Below are 21224 nucleotides of genomic sequence, written 5' to 3'. Positions count from 1 at the left end.
AGCCAAAATTGATGTAAAATCAAATTTCAAATTGCTTCTGGCTGAGTAGTTGTCTGTAAGGCCGAAGGGGTAGAAGTACCAAAGAGTTTGCAATGGAAGCACCAAGAAGCTGTTAACTGTAGTTACACTAAGAAAAGCTGCTATCATGAAGTAACAATGTTATCCAGAAATCTTTGTTCATTACCTCATTCCTAATGCCATCTCATTTTACTTGAGTTACTTGGGTCTGATGATGGGGTTAATGAGCGAGGAGGTGTTTGAGTGGGTGTGAATTAGGGGCACTGCTAAAATAGAAACTATTTTAACAGTTCTGTGTTTAATATAATCTGAAACTGCAATTTTTTTTTTCAGGTAAAATACTCACACATTCCAAGGCTAACTCTGACTTTGGCAGAGCACAGATAATACATACATTCATATTACATGTAGTATTACAGAGGGACTTATGCTTCTACTCCTTTTTGCCTCCATCATTTTACCCACAAGACTAATGTAGCAGGAACGCTAACACTTTGATTTCCTGCCTTCAGAAGTTTTCCTCAAAAATTTGGATACTTACAGTGACCATGACAGAAAACATTGCTGATAGCTTCTCTCTCCCATCCCTGTACTCCACAAGCCACCTTCACATACCGCACAGCAATCCATTACAATATGTTCTAACATCTGCCTCCTCATATGATGTACGACCTATCTGACTGACCCTTTTTATGCTGCTCCAACACTGCCCGTTCATTACAGTGGGAGGGTGAACAGTACTCATTGCTTCTTCAGCTACCAATTGGTAAATAGATTTCCATTTCAGGAAAGAATGGGAATGTCAAGCAGGGATCCTCTTCACTTCCCTTCATAAAGCAACAATCCACTCCATACATTGCCTTCCTTTATCGCTAATTATGTGTCACATTTCAGTCGAAAGAGGGAAGGTCTCTGGTGGGCACTCCCATCTATCGCTAATATAGTAAACATTTCTGACAATTAGATTTTTCCATGACAAGTATTAACATTACCCAATGTTTGTGACTCCAGCGTGGGAAGCATGAATAATGCAAGAAACAGTACAGTCCTCCATTACACAGGGACACATCTTGTTTTTGCCAAAGTCAGCAACTGTAAAATATCTCTCAACTTCTCCAGTTAATATCATCGCATAACACAGGCTTCTGGTCAAAGTAATCATATTCACTACAATAAAAACAGCATCTAAGGTAACATTAAAGCACTTCCCAATATCACAGACATTAAACACAATCCTTATTCTCACCATCTATCTTTCCATCATGTATTTAACAACATTAACATACTTCAGGATCACTGTCGATTGTCCAAAGTTATCTGGCATGAAATGGCATGAATACAGCTATGAAAACATAGAGAAGCAATGCACTGACCAACACAACGGTACCTGGCCAGGATGGAAAGCTCAACTGACACAGGGAAGCTACACTTGGTGGTTAAAAAGTTGCCTACACTGACTCTGTGTCTTTCACAAATTCCAATCTCTACATAAGCACAAAGCCAGTGGTCTAGAGGCTCCATGTCCCACCAGCAACAGAAATATTCTGACTTTATTATCCACTTTCACTTGCTTAGTAACTGGAACTGCCTGGGCAAATGAAAAAGGAAACTGAAGCACAGTAGAAAAGTGACATGAAGTGGGACTATGCAAGGAATCCACCTGACTAGATCTGAAATAATCACCCTCAGCTCCCTTTACAAAAACTGGTATGGAACCTGCACATTTAGGCTAGATGAATTATATATGTTAGGCATCCATGGCTAAAGATGTTTATCATCCCACCATCCTGAGTGCAAACCAGGAAAAAAAACCTAGGTAGTCTGTGCTCAGCATGTCTCTATATATAATTTTTTAAATTTTGTGTTAGCAGCTGCTATTTAAAGTGAAATATATCTGTCCTCTCTGAACTTCATGAAAAATACAAATTTCCTTTTTTCTTGTTACACAAGAAAGATGGAAAGTGACTTTGTCTTCCTCAAAGCTGCACAACTGGTTAAGGCATACAGCTACATCTTCAGCACAGAACATGTGGGAAAGGGCATATAACTCTCCCAAAGCTGCCTTCAAATTACTTTGGATTTGTGTGGAGAACATATATGTTAACATAAAGTAGAGTGTGAACCCAACGAAAATGAAGACAAACACTGACAGCTGGCCAATCTTGCCCTTCTTTACTGTGTTTGCCCCAAATATAGTATGTTTGTAAGAATGTGTGAAATACTTCTGAAAATAACAGTTATTCTCCATTTAGTTTTAACAAGCAAAGGAACACAGAATTTACAATCCTGTTCAGAAGGATCTGATGTACTAAAATTCATGGAGAGATATCAGCAAATTCCCAGGAGCAGTTAAATAACCAACTTATTCAATATCTTGCAAATTCTGGCACACAGGTGTTTCATTCTGATTTTTTCTTGTATGTCCAAAGTTACAATGATTTTATATAATAATTTCTTTAAAAAATTTATCTTCAATTTAATGTTCCAAAATTAACCAGACCAATGCTTATAGCATACTTCCTAACTTTCTTCTAGCAGTGAGGTGTTGTCAGAAGGACAACGGCCACCAATTACAATTTATTTTTTCAACCAAGATATAATGCAGAAGAGGGAATCTTTGCTGCCTGCATCCCAGTAGTGACTGGCAGACAGCCTCTCTCATCCTCTTCTTAGGGAATTCTGAGAAGGAAATTCACACCATGAGGATATAATGGACATATGCTACAGGGCTCATCCTCAATTAAGTAAGATCAATTATAAGTTAGATCTTTGTCCTTCAAATATACTTCCATTATGCAACTCTGAGCCCTGTCCCAAGTATTTAATATACTGCAAGAATAGGAAGGATGCACTGGAGCTTCCCATTGCAAAACTAAGAACTATGACTGGAAGACAACAGTCATCCTGAAAGGCCTTTTGCTTCAATTTACTGTGGAGAGGATTATATCAAATTTAATAAGCTTAGGCTAAGTAATGTCCTAGAGGACGTACATCACAGATTTTCTCATAAGATTGAAAATATCTTACCTTCCAGTATTATTTATAATTACTATTGTTGTCCAAATTCCCTTAGAATCATTGTTCTTACAGCTGTCATCACTGACAGCTTTTTAGTCTTTTGATTCTCCTTGGAAGTAAAGGGAAACTGCAAATTGTTTTGACTAACGAGACTGGTAACACATATGAAATGCTCAGGGACAGTGTAATATGTACCAGCAGGATTACATGGTACTTGCAGACACGGGGGGAATCGCTTGTTTTAGACTTCCACAGTTAACTGTAACCTCTTTAAAATGAATTGCCACTTCTGCAGGAGCAGAAACAAGCAATCCCAAAGATAGTTATCTATTCGCACTGGCCTAGAGGAAATCTAAGAAGTTGTCAGTGGTATTATCCTTCTTCCTTCTCTCCCCTCTACCCACTGCTTGTCTTCCATATTCTGATGCCTGTTTATGAGCTCAGCTGTCATTCTTTGCACCAGGGAGAGATAGATGGGACACACCAACCCCAACCTAAGTGACCTTTGGATATGACAAGATTTTTAGGTCAGTCCCGCTAAATGGAAGCCTTGGTGTATAGAGGCTCGCCTCAGGGTGAAATTTCCAGTGAATTTATTATCTCCCAATGCCCTTTGGACTGCTTCCCACCATCAAACACCATGGCAGCACTCGGAACAGGAAGAAATACATTAACTGGAATCTGATCGTTTTAAAAGGTTACGGCTGCCCAAATATAATTTAATTTCATACTTGCCCTTTGAGGGTTTGGTGTATATTTTCATTTTATGACTGCAAATGATAAAGCTCTTAAGATTCCAGGCAATAAAGAGGAAAAGGGGGGAGAAAGTATTTTAAGGGTTAGAAGTCTATTCAGTTCATAGTCAATGAGCAAAGTGACAAATCAGCTTTTTTTTTAATCTAACATTTTCCCATTTTTTTAGTATTCATTTCTTTCTATACTTGATGGTGAACAATGCCTTTGTTGTGAAATCAAACCTGTAATGCCACCCAGTGTGATATGGAAGAAACATTTGATGTGCAAGCACCTACCTATCCTATATCCTTTAAGGACATGATTCAGAGCAGGAATGAATGTTTAGTGAAATGAATTTATCTGAATGAACTTACAATCAATTACATTTAAGAAAATGTGCAATTGCAAATATAATACTTTGAGTTTTGACTGGGTAGGCCATGGCTTCTTTTAGAACATCTTCTTAACTTCTGTCTGAGCTCAGGTCAAGAATACCAAGTTCATCTACCCATGTCCACACAGTATGATAAAAATCAGTTACCCAACACTGCTTCTGGGGAAGTCCAACACTTGTACAATAATGAAATTCCAATGCACAAGTATATGGGATATGACATCCTAGTACACAACACAAAATGCTGGGAAATGATGCTCATTCTCACTTTTTCCCCACTTCAAGTGAAAGCAAGCACTACACACTGAAACACAAGCTACCACACAAATGATAGCTTGGCCAGCCTGGACTAGAGGTAGGAAATATTGAGTACTCATGTATTTCACTGCACCCAATGGAAACTGAGTTCCTGAATGAAAGTCACCTCACCATCAAACATTTTGAGACAATTCTGATGACTTTACTTCCTTTCCACAAAAGAAATCAGGGGATAAAATAAAACAGCTGCGGAAAGGAGGAAGGATTAAGTGTGAATGTTGCATATCCTATTTTTAAAGCCACCATACGAAAGTAATTATTGATGGGCTCCTAAATCCCTTCAGGCCTCTTTAAAAATCTTATCCAAACTTACATTGATATATACTGTCCAAATTACGTTTGCCACAAGTACATCAGATCAGTGTACAGCAAGAAGCAAGGTTGCCATGATAATGGGAATGGGATGAGTAGTGTTGATTTGCCTAAAAAGAACTATATTCCAAGCAGCTATGGCTGACAAGCAGGCCAGTGAGTTAAACATGAGCTATACATAGCATAGTCATAACCCAAACATCAATAAACTCTAAGTTTGCAAAGTAAATATTGGAATATTGAACAAACACCAATAGTAACAGATACTTAAGGAAAATTTAACCTACTACAAAATGTAGCACACCTATTCATGTTTCTATTGTGAATTTTCTCATTTTCAGAAGTTCAGAGTTTAATGGTAAAATCAACGTCAGAGATAAAATAGGACTTCAGCCACATTCTTTTGCCAAATTCAGCTAGATCCATTTGGTTCCCTTAATGAAATAAATATGCTGCTGTATTCTATGGTAATGGCCCAAAACACTTTAATAACACTATCACAATCTGTAATGTTTTGGTGTATTAACAGAGAACACACTGTTGTAATTTGTAAGGAGCGTTTTGAGCCATGAAAGGGAAAAGAAAAATTAGGAAAAGAAAAAGACAACACTTTGTTGCCAGATGCTATTCTCACACTCCCACATGGAGAGAAGTATAACCTGCAGAGTAGATGCTCCACCTTCAGAAGGGCAGTGAGCTGCTGGCCCTGATGCCGAGGTGTGCTGGGGGACAGCTGACCTTCTCCAAAACAGCACCTATGGGGAGGCATGCAGAGATACTGCTTTTTGGGCCCCTGAGTGCATCAGGCAGGGAAACAGATACAACCCCTAGTGGCACCTCACATCTCTGAGGGATTAACCTCATTCCCTTGCACACAAACTGGCAGTCCCAGACCCCTTTGAGAGAAACAGACACTGTACCTATAGGAAGGATCTGAAAAAAAAGAAGCCACTCCACAGCAGTCCCCAAAGACAATTTGACTCCTTCAATATGCCACAAACAGATTGGCCCTGTCAGGCGCTGCTGGTGCAGCATGTGGCACAGCTGTGGCTGCTAGACCGAAGTACAGCTCACAATACGGCTACAAGATTCTGCTGTACTGCAGATTTTAAACAGAGAGAGCAATCACTCTAAACAGCAAGACACAGAGGTGCAGATATAGCTGGAAAATGCTTTTATAAATCTCAGTTTCTACTACCACGGGAGCATCTGAAACTTCCTTACTGCTTTCCTGTTGTATTGATAATCATAGGATACTTAAAAACATACGCTGACTTTTAAATTATTTTTTTTTCTTGTATGCATGGTTCTGATTTTGGTATTTTGCTTTTTAGTTTGATTTGTATGTTTGTCCATTAGGGAAAGACAGTAGTTTGCTGACAGCCCTGCTCTCTGCAATTCTACAGTTTCTCAGTCTCTGAGATAGATGACTTTACAAATTAGCAGTACACTTCTGGTTGGGTAACTCATCTGTGATGTGACCAGTCTCCATGGCTAAAGAGTCAAAGAATCTAAATCCTAAATCTAAAGTAGTCTGCAATATTTTTCTCCTCAGCTATCTAATGAATGGACAGGAACAGAAGCAGGCCATTGGTAAAAGTGGCAAACAAGTAAGTTACGCAAAGTGAAAGGTGATACGTAGAAGCCAGCCTCAAAATTAAGACTAACTCAAGACACCAACAGACCTCACATAGGTTACAAACTTAAAAGCTAGCGTTGTAGTAGGAGCTACAGGTACTGTTGCCTCCAAATTTTCTTGTTCAGATTCATTTGACAAAGCCCACTGTAGTGGAAAACACTAAGCACCTCTGAAAAGAGAAAAGGAATTTGAAGAAACTGAGCCTACGTAGTGGGAAATAACTGCACTCTGACTTAAATCTCAGGAACAGGCTTATGCTATCCAGGCAGAACAGAATAATTAAGTTTAACACTTAATGTAAATTAATGTAAAAAAGTTACATCTCCAGATACTATTGTATTTTCTATTGAGCTTGGTTCAGCTGATGACTCTGGAAAGAAAACCAACAGAACAAGCATCTTGACCTCAGCAGTTTGTTGTCTAATGCTTATAGTAACTAGGTATTCCACGGTTTCAAACTGTGCCTAATGTTAGCCACCATTCATAAAAGGTGCTTGAATATCCTGGCTGGTAACAGTTAACCATAACAAGGAATCAGACATAAGAAAGACAGGATGAGAATAAGAGCACAAAAACTTTTAATGGCTTCCACTGTTTTTGCCATATGCAATCTATATCAACAGCCAGTGATACTGCCTCCATGTACAGATTTACTGTGCTGTTTATTTCTGTCCCATTCTGCCTTGTGAATTGGAAATAACCTCAAAATTTGGAGAAAAAAGAATAGACATAAACAAGACTGAAGTAAGAAATAAGACATAAATCAAAATTCTTAGACGTTCATATATATTGTATCAACCTGCATCTGATAACAAACCATGTCATATGACCTAGGTACAACAAAGCAGCAAGATTTCAAGGGAGATTCTCTTGTGCTAACTTTTGGGATGCATGCAATGCAGTAATTTGATTTGTGGACCTACAGGAGTGAGTGTCAGTAAGCAGTTAGTTTTGTGCAAGTCAGCTCTCCTCACAGTTGTTATTTGTTATTTGTAGCATTGTTCCGCAGGCTCTGAAGAGTGTACATGTTAGTGATTTGCAGTTTTCCTGTGTGTTTGTCACAACGTTCTGCTGAGGCACACTGTAAATACACACTATTGGCAGAGCTCAGCATGAAGACAATGAATTCCAAAAATATCTAGAAAAAATCACTAGTATAACTTCAGCTTTCATGCTTTATAGGAGGCCCATAAGCCCCCAGTTTATGGTTTCAGAGCAAGTCCCCCTGCAACCAGCCAAGCCCCACTCAATGTGGTTTCCTGTCCCCGTCTGTCCCCGTCCTCCATCCCCACCTCCCCGGACCGTTTGCTCAGGATTATACAATCTTATTTGCATGATTATATAATCTTCTTTTCAGCAACATCCCTCTAAAAGAGCAAACAACATAATAGGAAAACCAGCAGCATAAGCCAACTATTTCAAAACCCAGTGTCTGGAATGCACAAAGGGCACAAAGTGTGTGTGTGGGGAAGTTGTTTTGTTTTGTTATTTTCATACAGACCTTTCCAGGGAGAATTAATTCCAAACAAATATAAGCCACCAAACACCTCGTTCTGTGAAACACAAACACTTCACAGGTTTGCTCTGTAGCCGGTGCAGGGAGGAAGGCATTGTTTAGGTTATCGCAACGCATATGTACAAAGGTGGTTTTTTACTTCTTTCTCAATAGAAGCTACTTCAGGGCAGCCTAAGTTAGCTCTCAGATATCTTCCCCACTCGGTTTAAGACTCTGACAGACAGGTGTTGCCATTGCTGCTATTCTGACACTGACTTTGTCCAGCAGCTACTCAAACTCGTAACATTGACAACACCATTCCAACCATCCAAAGGCCTGGTTATATCACACAAGAATAAACAAAATCTTAGCTGATATATATGCCTCTGCTCCTCAAGTTTTCTCTTCTTTCATACACTTCAGGCTTTGACCTAGACAGGACGTTGTGTAAGTGAAGACTGTCATACTCCAATCTACAAACAGGCTCTTCTGCTGGCTGCTAAAACTACTTATGATGTCAGTTACTTCAGCAATATTCATCTAAAATTAATGCCTTATAAATAATCAAGGAGTAATCTGCTTCCGTCTGTCAGGCTAACCCCAGAAAAAAAAGAAGTGTAACATTTTTGCAAGAGAAAAGAAATTAAGGATGACCTGACCTCGCAAGTATGCTTGCCAGACAGTTGCACACTCTTTCTTGCATGACCTATTTTTCCCTCCTCACACCACGGAGACATTTCAAACAAATGGCCAGTAATTCAGACTACCAGAAACACAGAGGGTTGAACCCAGAGGGTTGCCACCCAAACAAGACAGTTGGGCATCTTAATGGCTTTGTCAGGTTTCCAAAAGGTTTTAGTGACTTGTTATGTCTTCAAGTTGAAATAGAGCTCTGCTTACCTACTCCATGAAAGACAGTGCCTAATGTCACGCTTTGCCAGAAATAAGTGCAGTGGGTATGGACCATAGCCTAATATTCTGCTGTTTATCACACTGCGCGAATGGCTTCCGTGAAGTACACTGAGTACATATACCTAGTATACCTAGTTTTTAGTTGTAACACAAACTAACATAAGGAATAACTTATAGCTAAAGAAACTGTTTACAGCTTAAGTAAGCCTTCATATTGCCTTAGTTCCAATGCTGAAAATACTTTCAACATGCTTTTGAAAGATGCTTAAAACTACTGCCTATTAAATTCCCATGAGATTTAGAGAACATCTGTTTCTACTACTAGAATCAGATTCTGTACCAGTTCGTTATCTATAGTATGAACCTACAGTATGAACTGTGATTTTCAACCTTTTCAGTTTGAGAACTCCACAACCTTCTTAACAGAGATGAAGACCAATGTATCATAATATAAAAGTGTACCTACAACAGGTTAGCTGTTCTGAGTCACCTTTCAGACCCATTTTAAAGTACTAATGGCCCCCTAGCAGAAAATCACTGAATTATACTATTATCTGATATTTAAGGTCACTACAAGAAAAAGGCACAGAAATGTCCATCTCTTGCTAATCACAGAAGTTAAGAAGATAATAAAAAAATTACAGAATGGTTTTTATTGGAAGAGACCTTAAAGATCATGGAGTTCCACCCCTGCTGCCATAGGCAGGGACACCTTCCAGTATACAAGGTTGCTCAAAGCCTCATCCAACCTGGCCTTGAAAAAGAGAGTAAGAGAAAGATTGAGACAAGAGAAAGACAACAGAAAATGGGAACAACACAAAAGATCAGATGAAAGAAAAACAAAATAAATGTATGCATATGGAAGACGAGGTGAAGAACTAGGTTTCTTCACGCTGGGGCTTATATGTAAAGAGACAACAGTATGAAGCTGAAGGCTGGCAAACGCGAAATAACATGGAAAAGACACTACTTGCACTATTCCCATTGTCCAAATGTCAAATGCCCCCTGGGAACCCAGGGGGTGGAGGGAGGAGTAATAGCTGTATAAGCATTTTGTAACAGGTTCTTCTTACAGGAGATTTCTTGAAAACTGCTAGGCTCTGATGCTAGCCCATATGGGGTCAGGAAGGCTGGAGAAAACGCTGGCTGCACTTTTTCCAGGCTATTTGCATATGTTCTTTAGTATGCAGAATGTCTCTGTATGTAATTGAATTGTTGTTTTTTCCTCTATTAATACATATGCAAATGAGTCACTACTGCAGCTGTGCTGTATTAATCATATGTGTGCTTCTGTCTGTCTGCCCTGCAGGCTCAGGGTCGGAGGGAGGAGGAAGAGGGAATTCAGTCTCTTTAACCTACAAGGAAACTCACTCATGCAGACAGAGGTCTGCTAGCAAACAGCAGGCCTGAGTTACAACTGGAAGGAAGATAGGCTGGTCATTTTTCAGTCTTTTTCATCTTTCATAGATATGGATGGAATCTGAAAGTTATGCAGAAAGAACTATTAATCTAGATAAAATGAATATGCTACCACTGCTAAATCTTCCTCCTGAAGGGCTGAGGAGGGAGTTATAATCTGACAACCCAAGTGTAGCCATGATATTGTTTTACCATGTTTATTTAATGCCTGCAAATGTCCACTGTGCATATGTTCAGACACTCACAGTGTTCAATAAAATACAAAGCATTTATATATAGTCTGTCACAATGATTGTCTTTCGTAAATTGAATGGATTCCGATAAAATGACGTGATCAAGCTTTTCATTCAAATCTATTTTGACAGAATATACTGAGTTTACTCATAACATTATATAAGATTATATCAAAGGCAAGTATGGGCTACTTAGACGCCAACTACAAATCATATTTATCCATGATGAACAAGATTTATCTGAGCTGATATGTTCAGTGGTTCATGCTTTTACACAATCTATCACAACCTCTAGCTCTCAGCAGGTAACCAGAAAGTGAGGACTAGTTGCATTGTGGTGTTGTGAGGCTTGCTTTTGAGGCAAGAACTTTTTACATTTAAAAACATAGGGATTGCTCAAAAATGCTCTTGACAACCAATGGCCCCTCACCCCACACCTTACTTACCTACTTTGACAAATATTTTTAAATCATCATGAAGACTTTATAATAAGTAAGAAACCTTGGAAAGTTCAAGTGTTTAAAGACAACTTACTCCACACTCACACAGAGATCTTCACCCTGTTTAGATAGTTGTAGCTCTACTTATATGGAGAATACTATGCCCCCTTTTTTAGATGAGGAACTGGACCTTGGTCTTCAGCGATCTCTTTTAAAACTCTCATCTTGGCTACTCATTTGCAGAACAGGTGGTGAATATTTAGTGGCCAACACATTCAGTTACAAAGCCAGGAAGAAGTGGTGGACAGAAGGAGGGAATACAGAATCTGCATAACGTAGCAATTTTAAAAGCTATTTAAAAGGGCATCCAACAGAAATGTATACATATTATGTTGTTTTATTACTCCTATTATTATCATTATTTGTGATGGCCATCAGAAACAGCATAGCAATACACTGAGCTAACAGCAGATGGACAACTGCCATCTTTTGGTTATGCTAACGAGAAATGTCACTTTTCGCATAGTTGGTTGGTTGATTCCCCAGATGTGTGTGCTCACAGTGAAAAACTAATTCTACTTTTTTATGCTTAAGTGGATTGCATAAGTATTATAATACTGTAATTAAACTATGCACTAATGATTTATTCCTTACAAATTAAGTCAGGGTCCTCTGAATGAGAACAGGTAAAGCAGAAATGCAAACAGTGAAAGGATGGCAGGGGGGTTGGAACTAGATGATCTTAAGGTCCTTTCCAACCCTGACTATTCTATGATTCTCTGATGCTGACTCTCACTGCTTAAAAGCCATCCCATATGGTATTTAAAGGTAAACACTGCCCAGCAATATAAGGAAGACCCTTGCACTGCTAAGAAATGGTTTACCTTCTTGTAGGCAAAGAATTGGTTACAGTAATATCTCAAAGAGGTCATGAATGTAGATTGCAGAGTAAATGAATAATGGAAAAAGTATTGCCATCCCTTGGCCACATTCTGTAGAGGCAATACTGGGGTATCAGACTTTTTCTCTCCAATCAGAAATACTTAATACATCTTTACAGCTCTGGCAAATTGGCTCTCCAATACAAAGAAAGAATTAATCTTTCATTATTCAGATGTATCACTACCATATTCATAGAGTTTTTTCAGGGTGTTCTTTCACAGATGTGAGGCATTGTAACACTGGAATGCCAACTGCTTAATCTGGTCAAAACTGCTTATGTCTACACATTTTAGCAAGAAATCAGAAAGAGATACTCCAAGGTAAAAGAAAAGGTGCTTGACAATTAATGCATGAAAATATAGTGCCATTTATTCAAGACGGAAAGAAAGTTCTGTCATCAGCAACATTTCAAACAAAACTTAAGGAGATACTTCAGAGAAATAACCTGAACTGGCAAGTGGAGAGATGTAGCTCATTCCCACAGTGGCACAGAAGCCAAAAGGATGCTAGCATGCAAGGAAAAAAAAAAAAAAAGTATGTGACTGAGCAGGCAGTCCTCATGCTTTACTTTTATTTCATAGGCAACGGATGTTTTATGCAATAATCTTTGACCCTTGGAACAGTCTATTTTCTGATCAGTCACTGTATACTTGTTAAATAGCTCTATCCTTCCCATTTCCTTAAAGTAAAACAAACATGGAGACCACAAATGATTATGTGACCCTTAGAGATATCTAGAAGCAAGGTTTTCCAAAGGAAAATTTGTAATGAGTCAGACACCTAAATAATAGCAAGATGATAACTTTCAGAAGCACTCAAACTCCAAATGGGTTTTAACTTTTCTCAAAATCTAGCCATTTATGTCAGTGCCTGCATGTAGCTCAAATTCTTCTAAAAATGAGGTCCAGACTATGTGTGCTGAATTCCACTGAAATTCAGACCTTGGTATGCATTTACCACACCACTGAAAACAGTAGGTTTGTAGTATGAAAAAAAAAAAAATTACCTAAGTACTTAACAAAAAAAGTGCAGACTAAAAAAAACTGACCAAATTATTTTTTCCAATATGTTTGAGGTCTAAATCTGCTCATCATCTTGATACAAATAGCCAAAGAGAATCAATTAGGATTCCTCAAATGTCTGGTCTTCAGAAGTGAGACTCAGTTAAAATGCTTTCACACTTGTATGCTGACATGAGTTTCTCTTGATCTGTATAGTGACAGGTTTGGTCACAATGTTGAACGTAATCACCCCACCAATAGTCATAATGTCCTGTTTCATGCTAAGATGAGAAGGGAAGAAAGTTTGAACGTGGGCACTCAAAACCTTTTGGGGTGTTTTTTCCAAGAGCAGATGTTTGCAGGATGTCTGTATTACATCAGACTGCTATACTGTTTTGACAGGACACAAAATGTCCATATAGTAACACTACAGGGGCAGCTGTCTTTATACATCCAGCATCATCTTTCAATACAGTTATGGGTATATACAGCATTTGTATTACTGCCAATTAATCAGTCATTGTCACTATCTGGTTATCAAACAAAGAGTCTGGGAAACCTGAACCATTTGCACTCCCAATGGTACAGATTCCTCTCAGATCAGGTGATAAAGTCCTTTGTTTCCTAGCGCTCAGAAAGCACCCTGGAATTATTTTTCTCAGAAAAGAAATTACCAGATATCATTTTATAATGAATTTGCTCAGACTTCTGGAACCACCTATTTCATACTACGTATGCCCAAGATGACCAATATTAGAATAATCATTTCAGTTTTACTTCATGTGAAACTTGTTACATATCTATGCTTACAGCTTTGAATGTTGATCTTCAAGATGGAGGAGTTTAAATCCCTTATCTGCTGATAAATAAAACCTCAAACACCATCTTCATTCTCTGGAAGTGTTTCAGGTCAGGTTAGACGAGGCTTTGAGCAACCTGGTCTAGTAGAAGTTGTCCCTGTCTGTGGCAGGGGGGTTGGAACTAGATGATCTTTAAGGTCCCTTCCAAACCAAACCATTCTATATAAGGCATGTAGCAGTACTTTCAGTTCAATAGCCTTATTCATAAACACAGTGGCTATGTTCAGTTTTGATCTCCTTTACTTGAAATAGAATCACCATATTGTATCAGTACTGAAGAACAAAACCATATGAAATTTACAGGGGTAAGAAACAATTTAAGAAACTCATGTGGTAACCAGGAGGGATTTTACTGCAAAGAGACTGTATTTTAAAACGATGCTTCACACAATTTTTGGGACTGAATATTCTCATTAACAGAGGAAAGTTAAAACCTTTTTTTTTTCAGTTGGCATTTATGTCATTAAATGTGGGTATGACTGAATATGCAGAATGATGAATACGTATCAGAGGACATGATCAAGTATGCATCTTGTTAGTTCCAGCTTCTCCAATATGGCCCCGTCCATCTACTCCTTCTGTGACATCTAACAATGTCAGTTTTAGTTTCCATTCTTACCAAGTTCTTAGTCTCTCTGCAGATACTGGAAATAAAGGCAATTACGTATGGCTAATTGTGGCAGATATCAGATGACACAATCTGTATACCCCAGTGGGTATAATTCTCCCCTAAGGCAGGGAGAGAAACAGAGGGCCTCAGATTATGAACCCGTCAGTTGAAATCACAGTGGATTTCTAACTGAGAGATTACATTTTCACTGACAAAGAATATCTTTGCCACAGGAAAACAATCAGGTGTTAGTTGTTCCTCTATAAATACAGTGTGCATTTAATTTACAAAATAAAAATTCAATTTTGACAACCAGGGATAAAAAAAGTACTTCTTGTTGATCTCACAGTAAAAAGTCATGCCCCGACTTAAAATTCTTTAATGAAATAACAAAGACATGTTTATCGCTATACAAACAAACAAGAAAAATTCCTTGGCTTTGTCTTTACTAAGATAATGCTGTGTACCAAATTCTGCTGGCAGCAACAAACTGAGCATTGTGTCAGATTCTTTGATCTCCCTTGAAAACTATTGCTTTTAGTATACAAAGCCTGAAAGATGAGTGATAGGAAGGACAGAAAAAGAAGAAAAGAAAGAATGTTCTACTTTTCTGACCTTCTACTGCCTGATGACCAGATGATACAGGCTTTGCAGGGAACTCTATGTTTATATGTAACTAAGGGGAATGTCTGAAGGAAGAAGAGTTCCTCCCTGAAAGAGACTGAAATGGCTGCACATTCACTCATGCCATTCGAAGGTGGTTTTGGACCAGGTCTTCACAACAATCATCCTGAATGTTTCTTCATAACCAAACAAAACAGTCATCACTGAGCTAAACTTGATTTGGAGCTAAACAGAGTTTGAAAGGCACAGTTCTTCTAGGCTGGCAGCTACGCTAGATTCAGCTCCGCTCATGGGAGCATGGGCGCGAGTCCATTCCAAGTACTGTATCATAAAACCTTTCTCAAAGGACATCTAGCCTGACTCTTTCAAATTTCAATTTTTTCCAGCATATACATATCCTTAAAGATCAAGTCTGAAAGATTTGAAGGAGTTTACAGACTTAGTAATTTGAACCTCTCCCACAGACTGGCTGCCAAACACTCCCTTTAACTCCAGACTAAATAACTTGTAGCAAAACAACATACGTGAATTTGGCCAATACTTCCTTTTCAATGTTCTACTTCATACAGAAACAAGGGATCTTTGAGGTTTTCAAATTTTCCACAACCTAAGATCATCTTAAGACGTTTACGAAGTCAGTCACATTTGCACAAAGCGCACCTTTATATAAGGAAACTCATTGTGATAAAGCCCATTTTAATCAGAATGCCTCAGCCTACCACATGAACAGATACAGCCCAAAGCTGGTCCTGAAATGAAAGTAAACCATCCTTCCATCTTTCTGGAGCACTGATGCATTATTCTAGGACCAGCTTGAATGACCACAAACATAAGAAGAATTAGAGTTATACCTCTATTTTCTCATTGCCAGCTAGCTCCAGGTTTTTTTGTTTACCCCTCCTTCTTCCATATGTGTGTTCATGTGTGTTTGGCTATTATAAGCACTTTATCACTACCACTATTACTCCTCAAAATTCATTTCAGAGGGATGATTTTTAATGGCTCCCATGATTCTTAAGCCGCCTGTGGTATTTGTAACTCACAGAATCAGAAACTAACACACAGACAGTGTAGCTTTTCATACAAAGGCACAATAGAAATGAATGTATTAACCTCTGTGGTGCATGGAATGTGTCAGCTTACACACTGGCAGCTATTTCTGTGAAACTCAGCTAACTTCCGCTGCTGTGTTAAAATAAGAAAATTAGCAAAATCTTCCCCAGAACTATGTCCCATGCTCTCGTATGCTGGCCAAACAACTGAAATATCTGATGTTGCAGAGAGTCTACTTCATACTGATGCTGGCCAAACTGAGTTTCAAAATGCATTTTACACATACTGTTTGTAAATGCCAAGCTCTTCTAAGCAGGTATAAAGCTCCGCTTTTCCATGTAACTTGGCAAATATTAATGAGCAGGGAGACGAATTAGCAATGGAGAGTATGGGATTTTTTTGCTTGTTTCTACAAAAGTGTCAATCCAGGTTTTGCAGAACCAGAGATGATTTGGATCTTAGTCCCAGATTTTAGCCAGCTTCATCCTACCAGCAAAGCATATATGGCAGGCAACAAAATTCAAACTCGAGACGAACATCACGTTTGCTTAATTCCAACGATTAGACAAGGGTTCTGGGGCTGATTAGGAGTACCTGAGGAAAACTTACAACTCTACCATTAAGACCCATGAACACCGCAATACCTCCAAAACTTAGTGATACTGGGAGCTTTGAATCAGATACATCTGGCAACCAGGCCAACGCTTTTTAACATAGCTCAGAAAAGATTCATTATTATCTTTCCACCTGTTTTCTAATTGCCTATGCTAAATTAGTATAATCGCTAATTATCTGCACTACAGCAGTGCCTAAGATGTGCCGGGTACCATAAAACACTGTAGGAGGGGGCGGTCATTGCTCTGAAGAGCTTACAGCCTAAAAGGACATAATCACGTTAAGGATTTTTAAGTAGTTTAAAAGTGCTTGTCAGGACAGAGCTTTTCTGCCCAGCAACATGTTTCCTTTTGCTGGTTTACACCTAGACAGCCTTTACAGCCTGATTCAGAGCTGGCTAAAGGGAAAGACAAGCAAACACACTGCTCTGAGGAAATTTGAAGTAAAATTGACAATAAAGACACAAAAATGTAACAAAAAGTTCCTGCAAGGCGAAAAGAAAATGTGTATGATTTGATGATTGTTTTGCTTCAGATGCAAATTGTAAGTGAACAGACTTTGTATTGTGTTCAAATGGAAGAGAAAACTGGTTTTCATATTTACTTAACCTTTGCCTCTTCTACATTGTTTTCCGACTTACCTGCAGTTGGAGCGGGCCTAAGCCTGGTGTTGCTGCGGCAGCAGCTGCCATGGTAGTTGGGATCAGCTGAACAGGGTAAGGGTCACCTAAGTAAGAGAATAATAGAGGCGTCAGCACCTTTTATCTACTCTCCACCTGCAAATTAAAGTCCTGCATTCACTCTTTCCAAAAGCCTTCTTTTGTGTGCCTTGTTGAGGCCTAATGAAAAGCTCTATTGTGCAGCCTTTTACTAACACTCTTTTCACAATTCTGGCTGAGAGAGGAATGTGAATAAAAGGCACAAGCAATTAAGGCGGAAACCTCATCCTTTTTCATGATGTATTTAGGGAAATGGAAAAAAAAGTGCACATTGATCAGAAGGCTGCACTTCAAAAAAAAAAAAAAAAAAAAAAGGAAAGAAAGAAATGGGGGTGGAGGAGAAGAAAAGGAAAAAGGAAAACAGTACAACCTTGATAAGATCACAGCATCAGAAGGGGACAAATTTACAAGCTTGTCCAGAATATGGAGTTAACCAAACTCTGCTCACTGTTAGTAAACTGAGCCTCACACAGATCAGAAATGGCACTCCCCTGACTACTGTGTTTTCTTTCAGGTGAGAAAAAAATATCTTGCTTTAGTTTCAGGGTTTGATCCTACAACAGCAAAAAGCATGTGAAGTTAAGTAGATCAGATACAAGCCTCCAAAATCTCTGTGCCAACTCCACTTCATAACTTGTGATTCAATTTTGCTGCTGAGGGAAAACTACTTCACTTCTAGTAAGAACTGCATTGTGCTGAATGAGATAAAGGGACCCGGTAAAGGTTTAAGAAAAAGTCTCAGGCAAAAAAAGTCTACCTAAATGCTCCTGTACATTTCATTAGAGAGGCAGATTAGAAGTTTTCCTCCTTTATTGTGCTTTTTTGGGGGGAGAAAAGACAAATTAAGAAGGCAATGCGGGTTGTTCTGTACAATTATTGTCAGTTACTGTTGGATTTAAATCTTTAATGCTATCAAGCCTAAGTTACAGGAAACAGAAAACAAAGTAAGTTCTCTCATGTTTTTGAAATGTTACAAATAAGCTATGTTGGTGTATACATGTTCAGGAAACCTGCTAATGTTTATTTTTCCCATTTATAATGCAACTTTGTTTACTTGGATCTCTTCATTCAAGAATTTTGATCTCCTGTTAAGTACTGTAACTTCTAGAAATGTTATGGCCAGAAAAAAACTGGGCCAGCAAAGCATCTTAACAGATATTTAACTTCAATGAATGTGCCTGCTTATATTTGAGAACATCTTAAATAATGCTTTGCTGACTGAAGTCTTACAGCCTTTCAAGGCCGGCCAGCCAAGCAATGGGAATCGAAAGATCTACCCAAGCATTCCCCATTCTTTGCACCAGCACCAGGCTACAACTTCTCTATTTCTTTATTTCTTTTCAGTGGGCAACACATTTCCTGACTTGCCTGGGCTTTTTTTTTTTATACCCAAAGGATGTGATTGTTTCACATTTTCCAATGTTACTTCGCTTTAACTGAGGCATCCACTTTTTCTATTTCATATCATCAACTGAACTAAAAATTTTTGGAGAGTTATCTTGTGGCCCAAGCAGTGGGCCTTAAACATGAGAAGGCACAGAGAAGAAAGACAGTGGTTCAAAGACTCAGGGTCAATGGTATTTAACTGCTTACACACCACTAGCAGCTCAAAAACTAATCCCAGTATCATTCTGAAAGACTCCTATCTAGAAGAAGATATTTTGTTCAAGAACCAGCCATGAAATTAATAATTTCTAAAATGCAAAGAAAAGAACAGGGTTTCATTAAAAGAAAGTCTTTCACTAGAATGTTGATTCTACAGCCCCTTAAAGTTTTTAGTTATGAATTACCTGTATTAAAACAAAGATATTGAAAGATTAAGTTCCACACACTGTCCTATATTCCTCTTCTCTCCACACACATGTATAAATCTCAGCCCATCTTCCCACAACCTCATGCCAATTAATAAATCCCACTACTCTGAACTTCCTAACCAGCCAGGCAGATTCTCATACTCTCATCTGTTCTGGTAATTCCTATCCTGTAATGTTGTTTTGGTAGATGCATCAGGGAGACACTTGTGAAAGAAGAACATGCTGAAGTCCTCATGGCCACGCACGTATCCCATGGCCATGTGCATGGTCACAACCACTGGCTTTGGTGGTTATTAGGTAATGCCTCTGAGGCTGTTTAGGAGATCATACTAGAAAGTAACTACTACATCCATTACATGCTCGTGTTTTTCAGAATTCTAAGGAGAGAACTCCATTTCATCCTAAGAACAGATTCCAGCTGTGCAGAGCTAGGCTCTCCTGTTTACTGGGCTGGTTTTTTGGTAGTTCATTCTTTAAAGGGTTTTACATTTTTCTATTGCTCCAACATATTTTTAACAAAAAAACCCAATGAACAAAGCTGAAATGCATCTGTAACCCATCATGAATCTTTGCATTGTAATGCTTTGGTAATACCCTCTGTTATCTTCTGCTTATCTTAGGGATTTAGCAAAGTACACCCTGCCTGTGCTGCTACTCTTTCACAAGGGCTACTCACAGACAGTATATCCACGTTACTACTCCTACGGTACAGACAAGGCAGCAGCCTTGTTGTTGTTGTTGAAAAAGTTAGAGGAAGGTACAACAACAAGCAGAGACACCATTAGGGTTAGCAGTCTGCTGCGTTTGCCCTGGAACAAATGTCTAACTAAAGATCACCTGTGTTTGGAGGTGCTTACTGTCCACAGGAGACAAAACACAAGAAAGCAAGGAATACACTCAAACTCCATGCCATGCCCTGGGTCACTCAACAGGCCAGTGGAAGAGCCAAGATTATAACCCACAGACAACTCCTTGGGCAGTGCCCTTCCCAGGGAAGGATCCAGGCCCTGTACCAGTGAGGAAGCCAAGCATGTACATACTCACATCATGGTGCAGGAGCAACTGCCACCCCTCAAAATGCTAGGAAAGGCCAGAAGTCTCCTTCGATAAAAATGTACCTGCTCATTTTTTGTTGTTAACTCTAGAACATGAAATGTTTTTCTACTGTCCTTCAATTTATTCCTATACCAGACTGACAGTTTTGCATGAGCAGTTTTAGTCAGTTCTGAAGTCTAGGAAATGCAGGTCTTAACTATTTTATTACTTCTTCAGTAAATATCTTATTTTTAGACATAAAAAGTCGCTACATTTTTTTTCCCAAGCTCTAGGAACATCTCAGGAATGTAAGGCAAGATATACAGTTATTAGAAATAGATATTTCCCAACCCATTAAAAGTTTGTATCACTGAAAACACCAATATATTCTCAAACAACTATATTACATTCCAATTTACAGAATTCACTATTAATCTTCTAATGCATGCAGGCAGGATTGTAGCTCCCTGCATTCTTCAGCCACCAAAAGAAACATTTTGTGCTGTCCTTTCATGTTACAAACTGTCTCTGGTTATGTCTGGGCTTTTCTTATAAACAAAGCATCAGAGAGGTTTTGTTGTTGCTGCATTTCTTTAGTACACTATATAGTAAAATCTGGAGCAGGTCAAAGGTTGGGATTTTTATTGTGAGAACAAGGTTAAAATTATTTCCTTAGTTGACATATTCTTCTCTAAAATATAATTATTCCCAGAGACTTGGTGACATCACTCTGAAGAACAGAAGTACTTAAGACTGACTACAGAAGGACGTGTACTGGTGCTACAGCACCTAAAGAAGTGAAAGGGACATGTCAGCCTGGGGGAGCTGATGGGGTATATTAGAGGTGTCAGTGCACGGTGTGAGCAAAGGAGAGCACCAGTGACTCAGGAAAGAAAGAAGGCAAGGCTGAGCCCTCAATATGCCAACTCAATAAAAAATGCCAATTCTTTATTTCTCTACCCTTCTTTTGGTCCGTCTTCCACAAACATACCCAGAACCTCTTTCTTGATAATTTATGC

General features: G+C 38.7%; 1 protein-coding gene across 7 annotated transcripts in view; it reads right to left on the bottom strand.

Moving 5' to 3' along the window:
• Positions 1–21224, bottom strand: part of SOX5 (SRY-box transcription factor 5) — a gene marked incomplete at its 5' end in the record, with an annotated part of 294566 nt that overhangs the window by 69921 nt on the left and 203421 nt on the right. For all 7 annotated transcript variants that reach the window (XM_080632861.1, XM_080632860.1, XM_080632862.1 and 4 more), the window contains one exon: positions 17279–17364. In XM_080632861.1, coding sequence (XP_080488987.1) covers positions 17279–17364 — 86 coding nt within the window. The remainder of the gene's footprint in view (positions 1–17278; positions 17365–21224) is intronic.

The sequence above is a fragment of the Psittacula echo genome (assembly GCF_963264785.1).
Source record: "Psittacula echo genome assembly, chromosome: 1".
Lineage (NCBI taxonomy): Eukaryota > Metazoa > Chordata > Aves > Psittaciformes > Psittacidae > Psittacula > Psittacula echo.
Note: the sequence above shows the minus strand (reverse complement) of the source record. Positions and strands in the feature narration are given on the sequence as shown.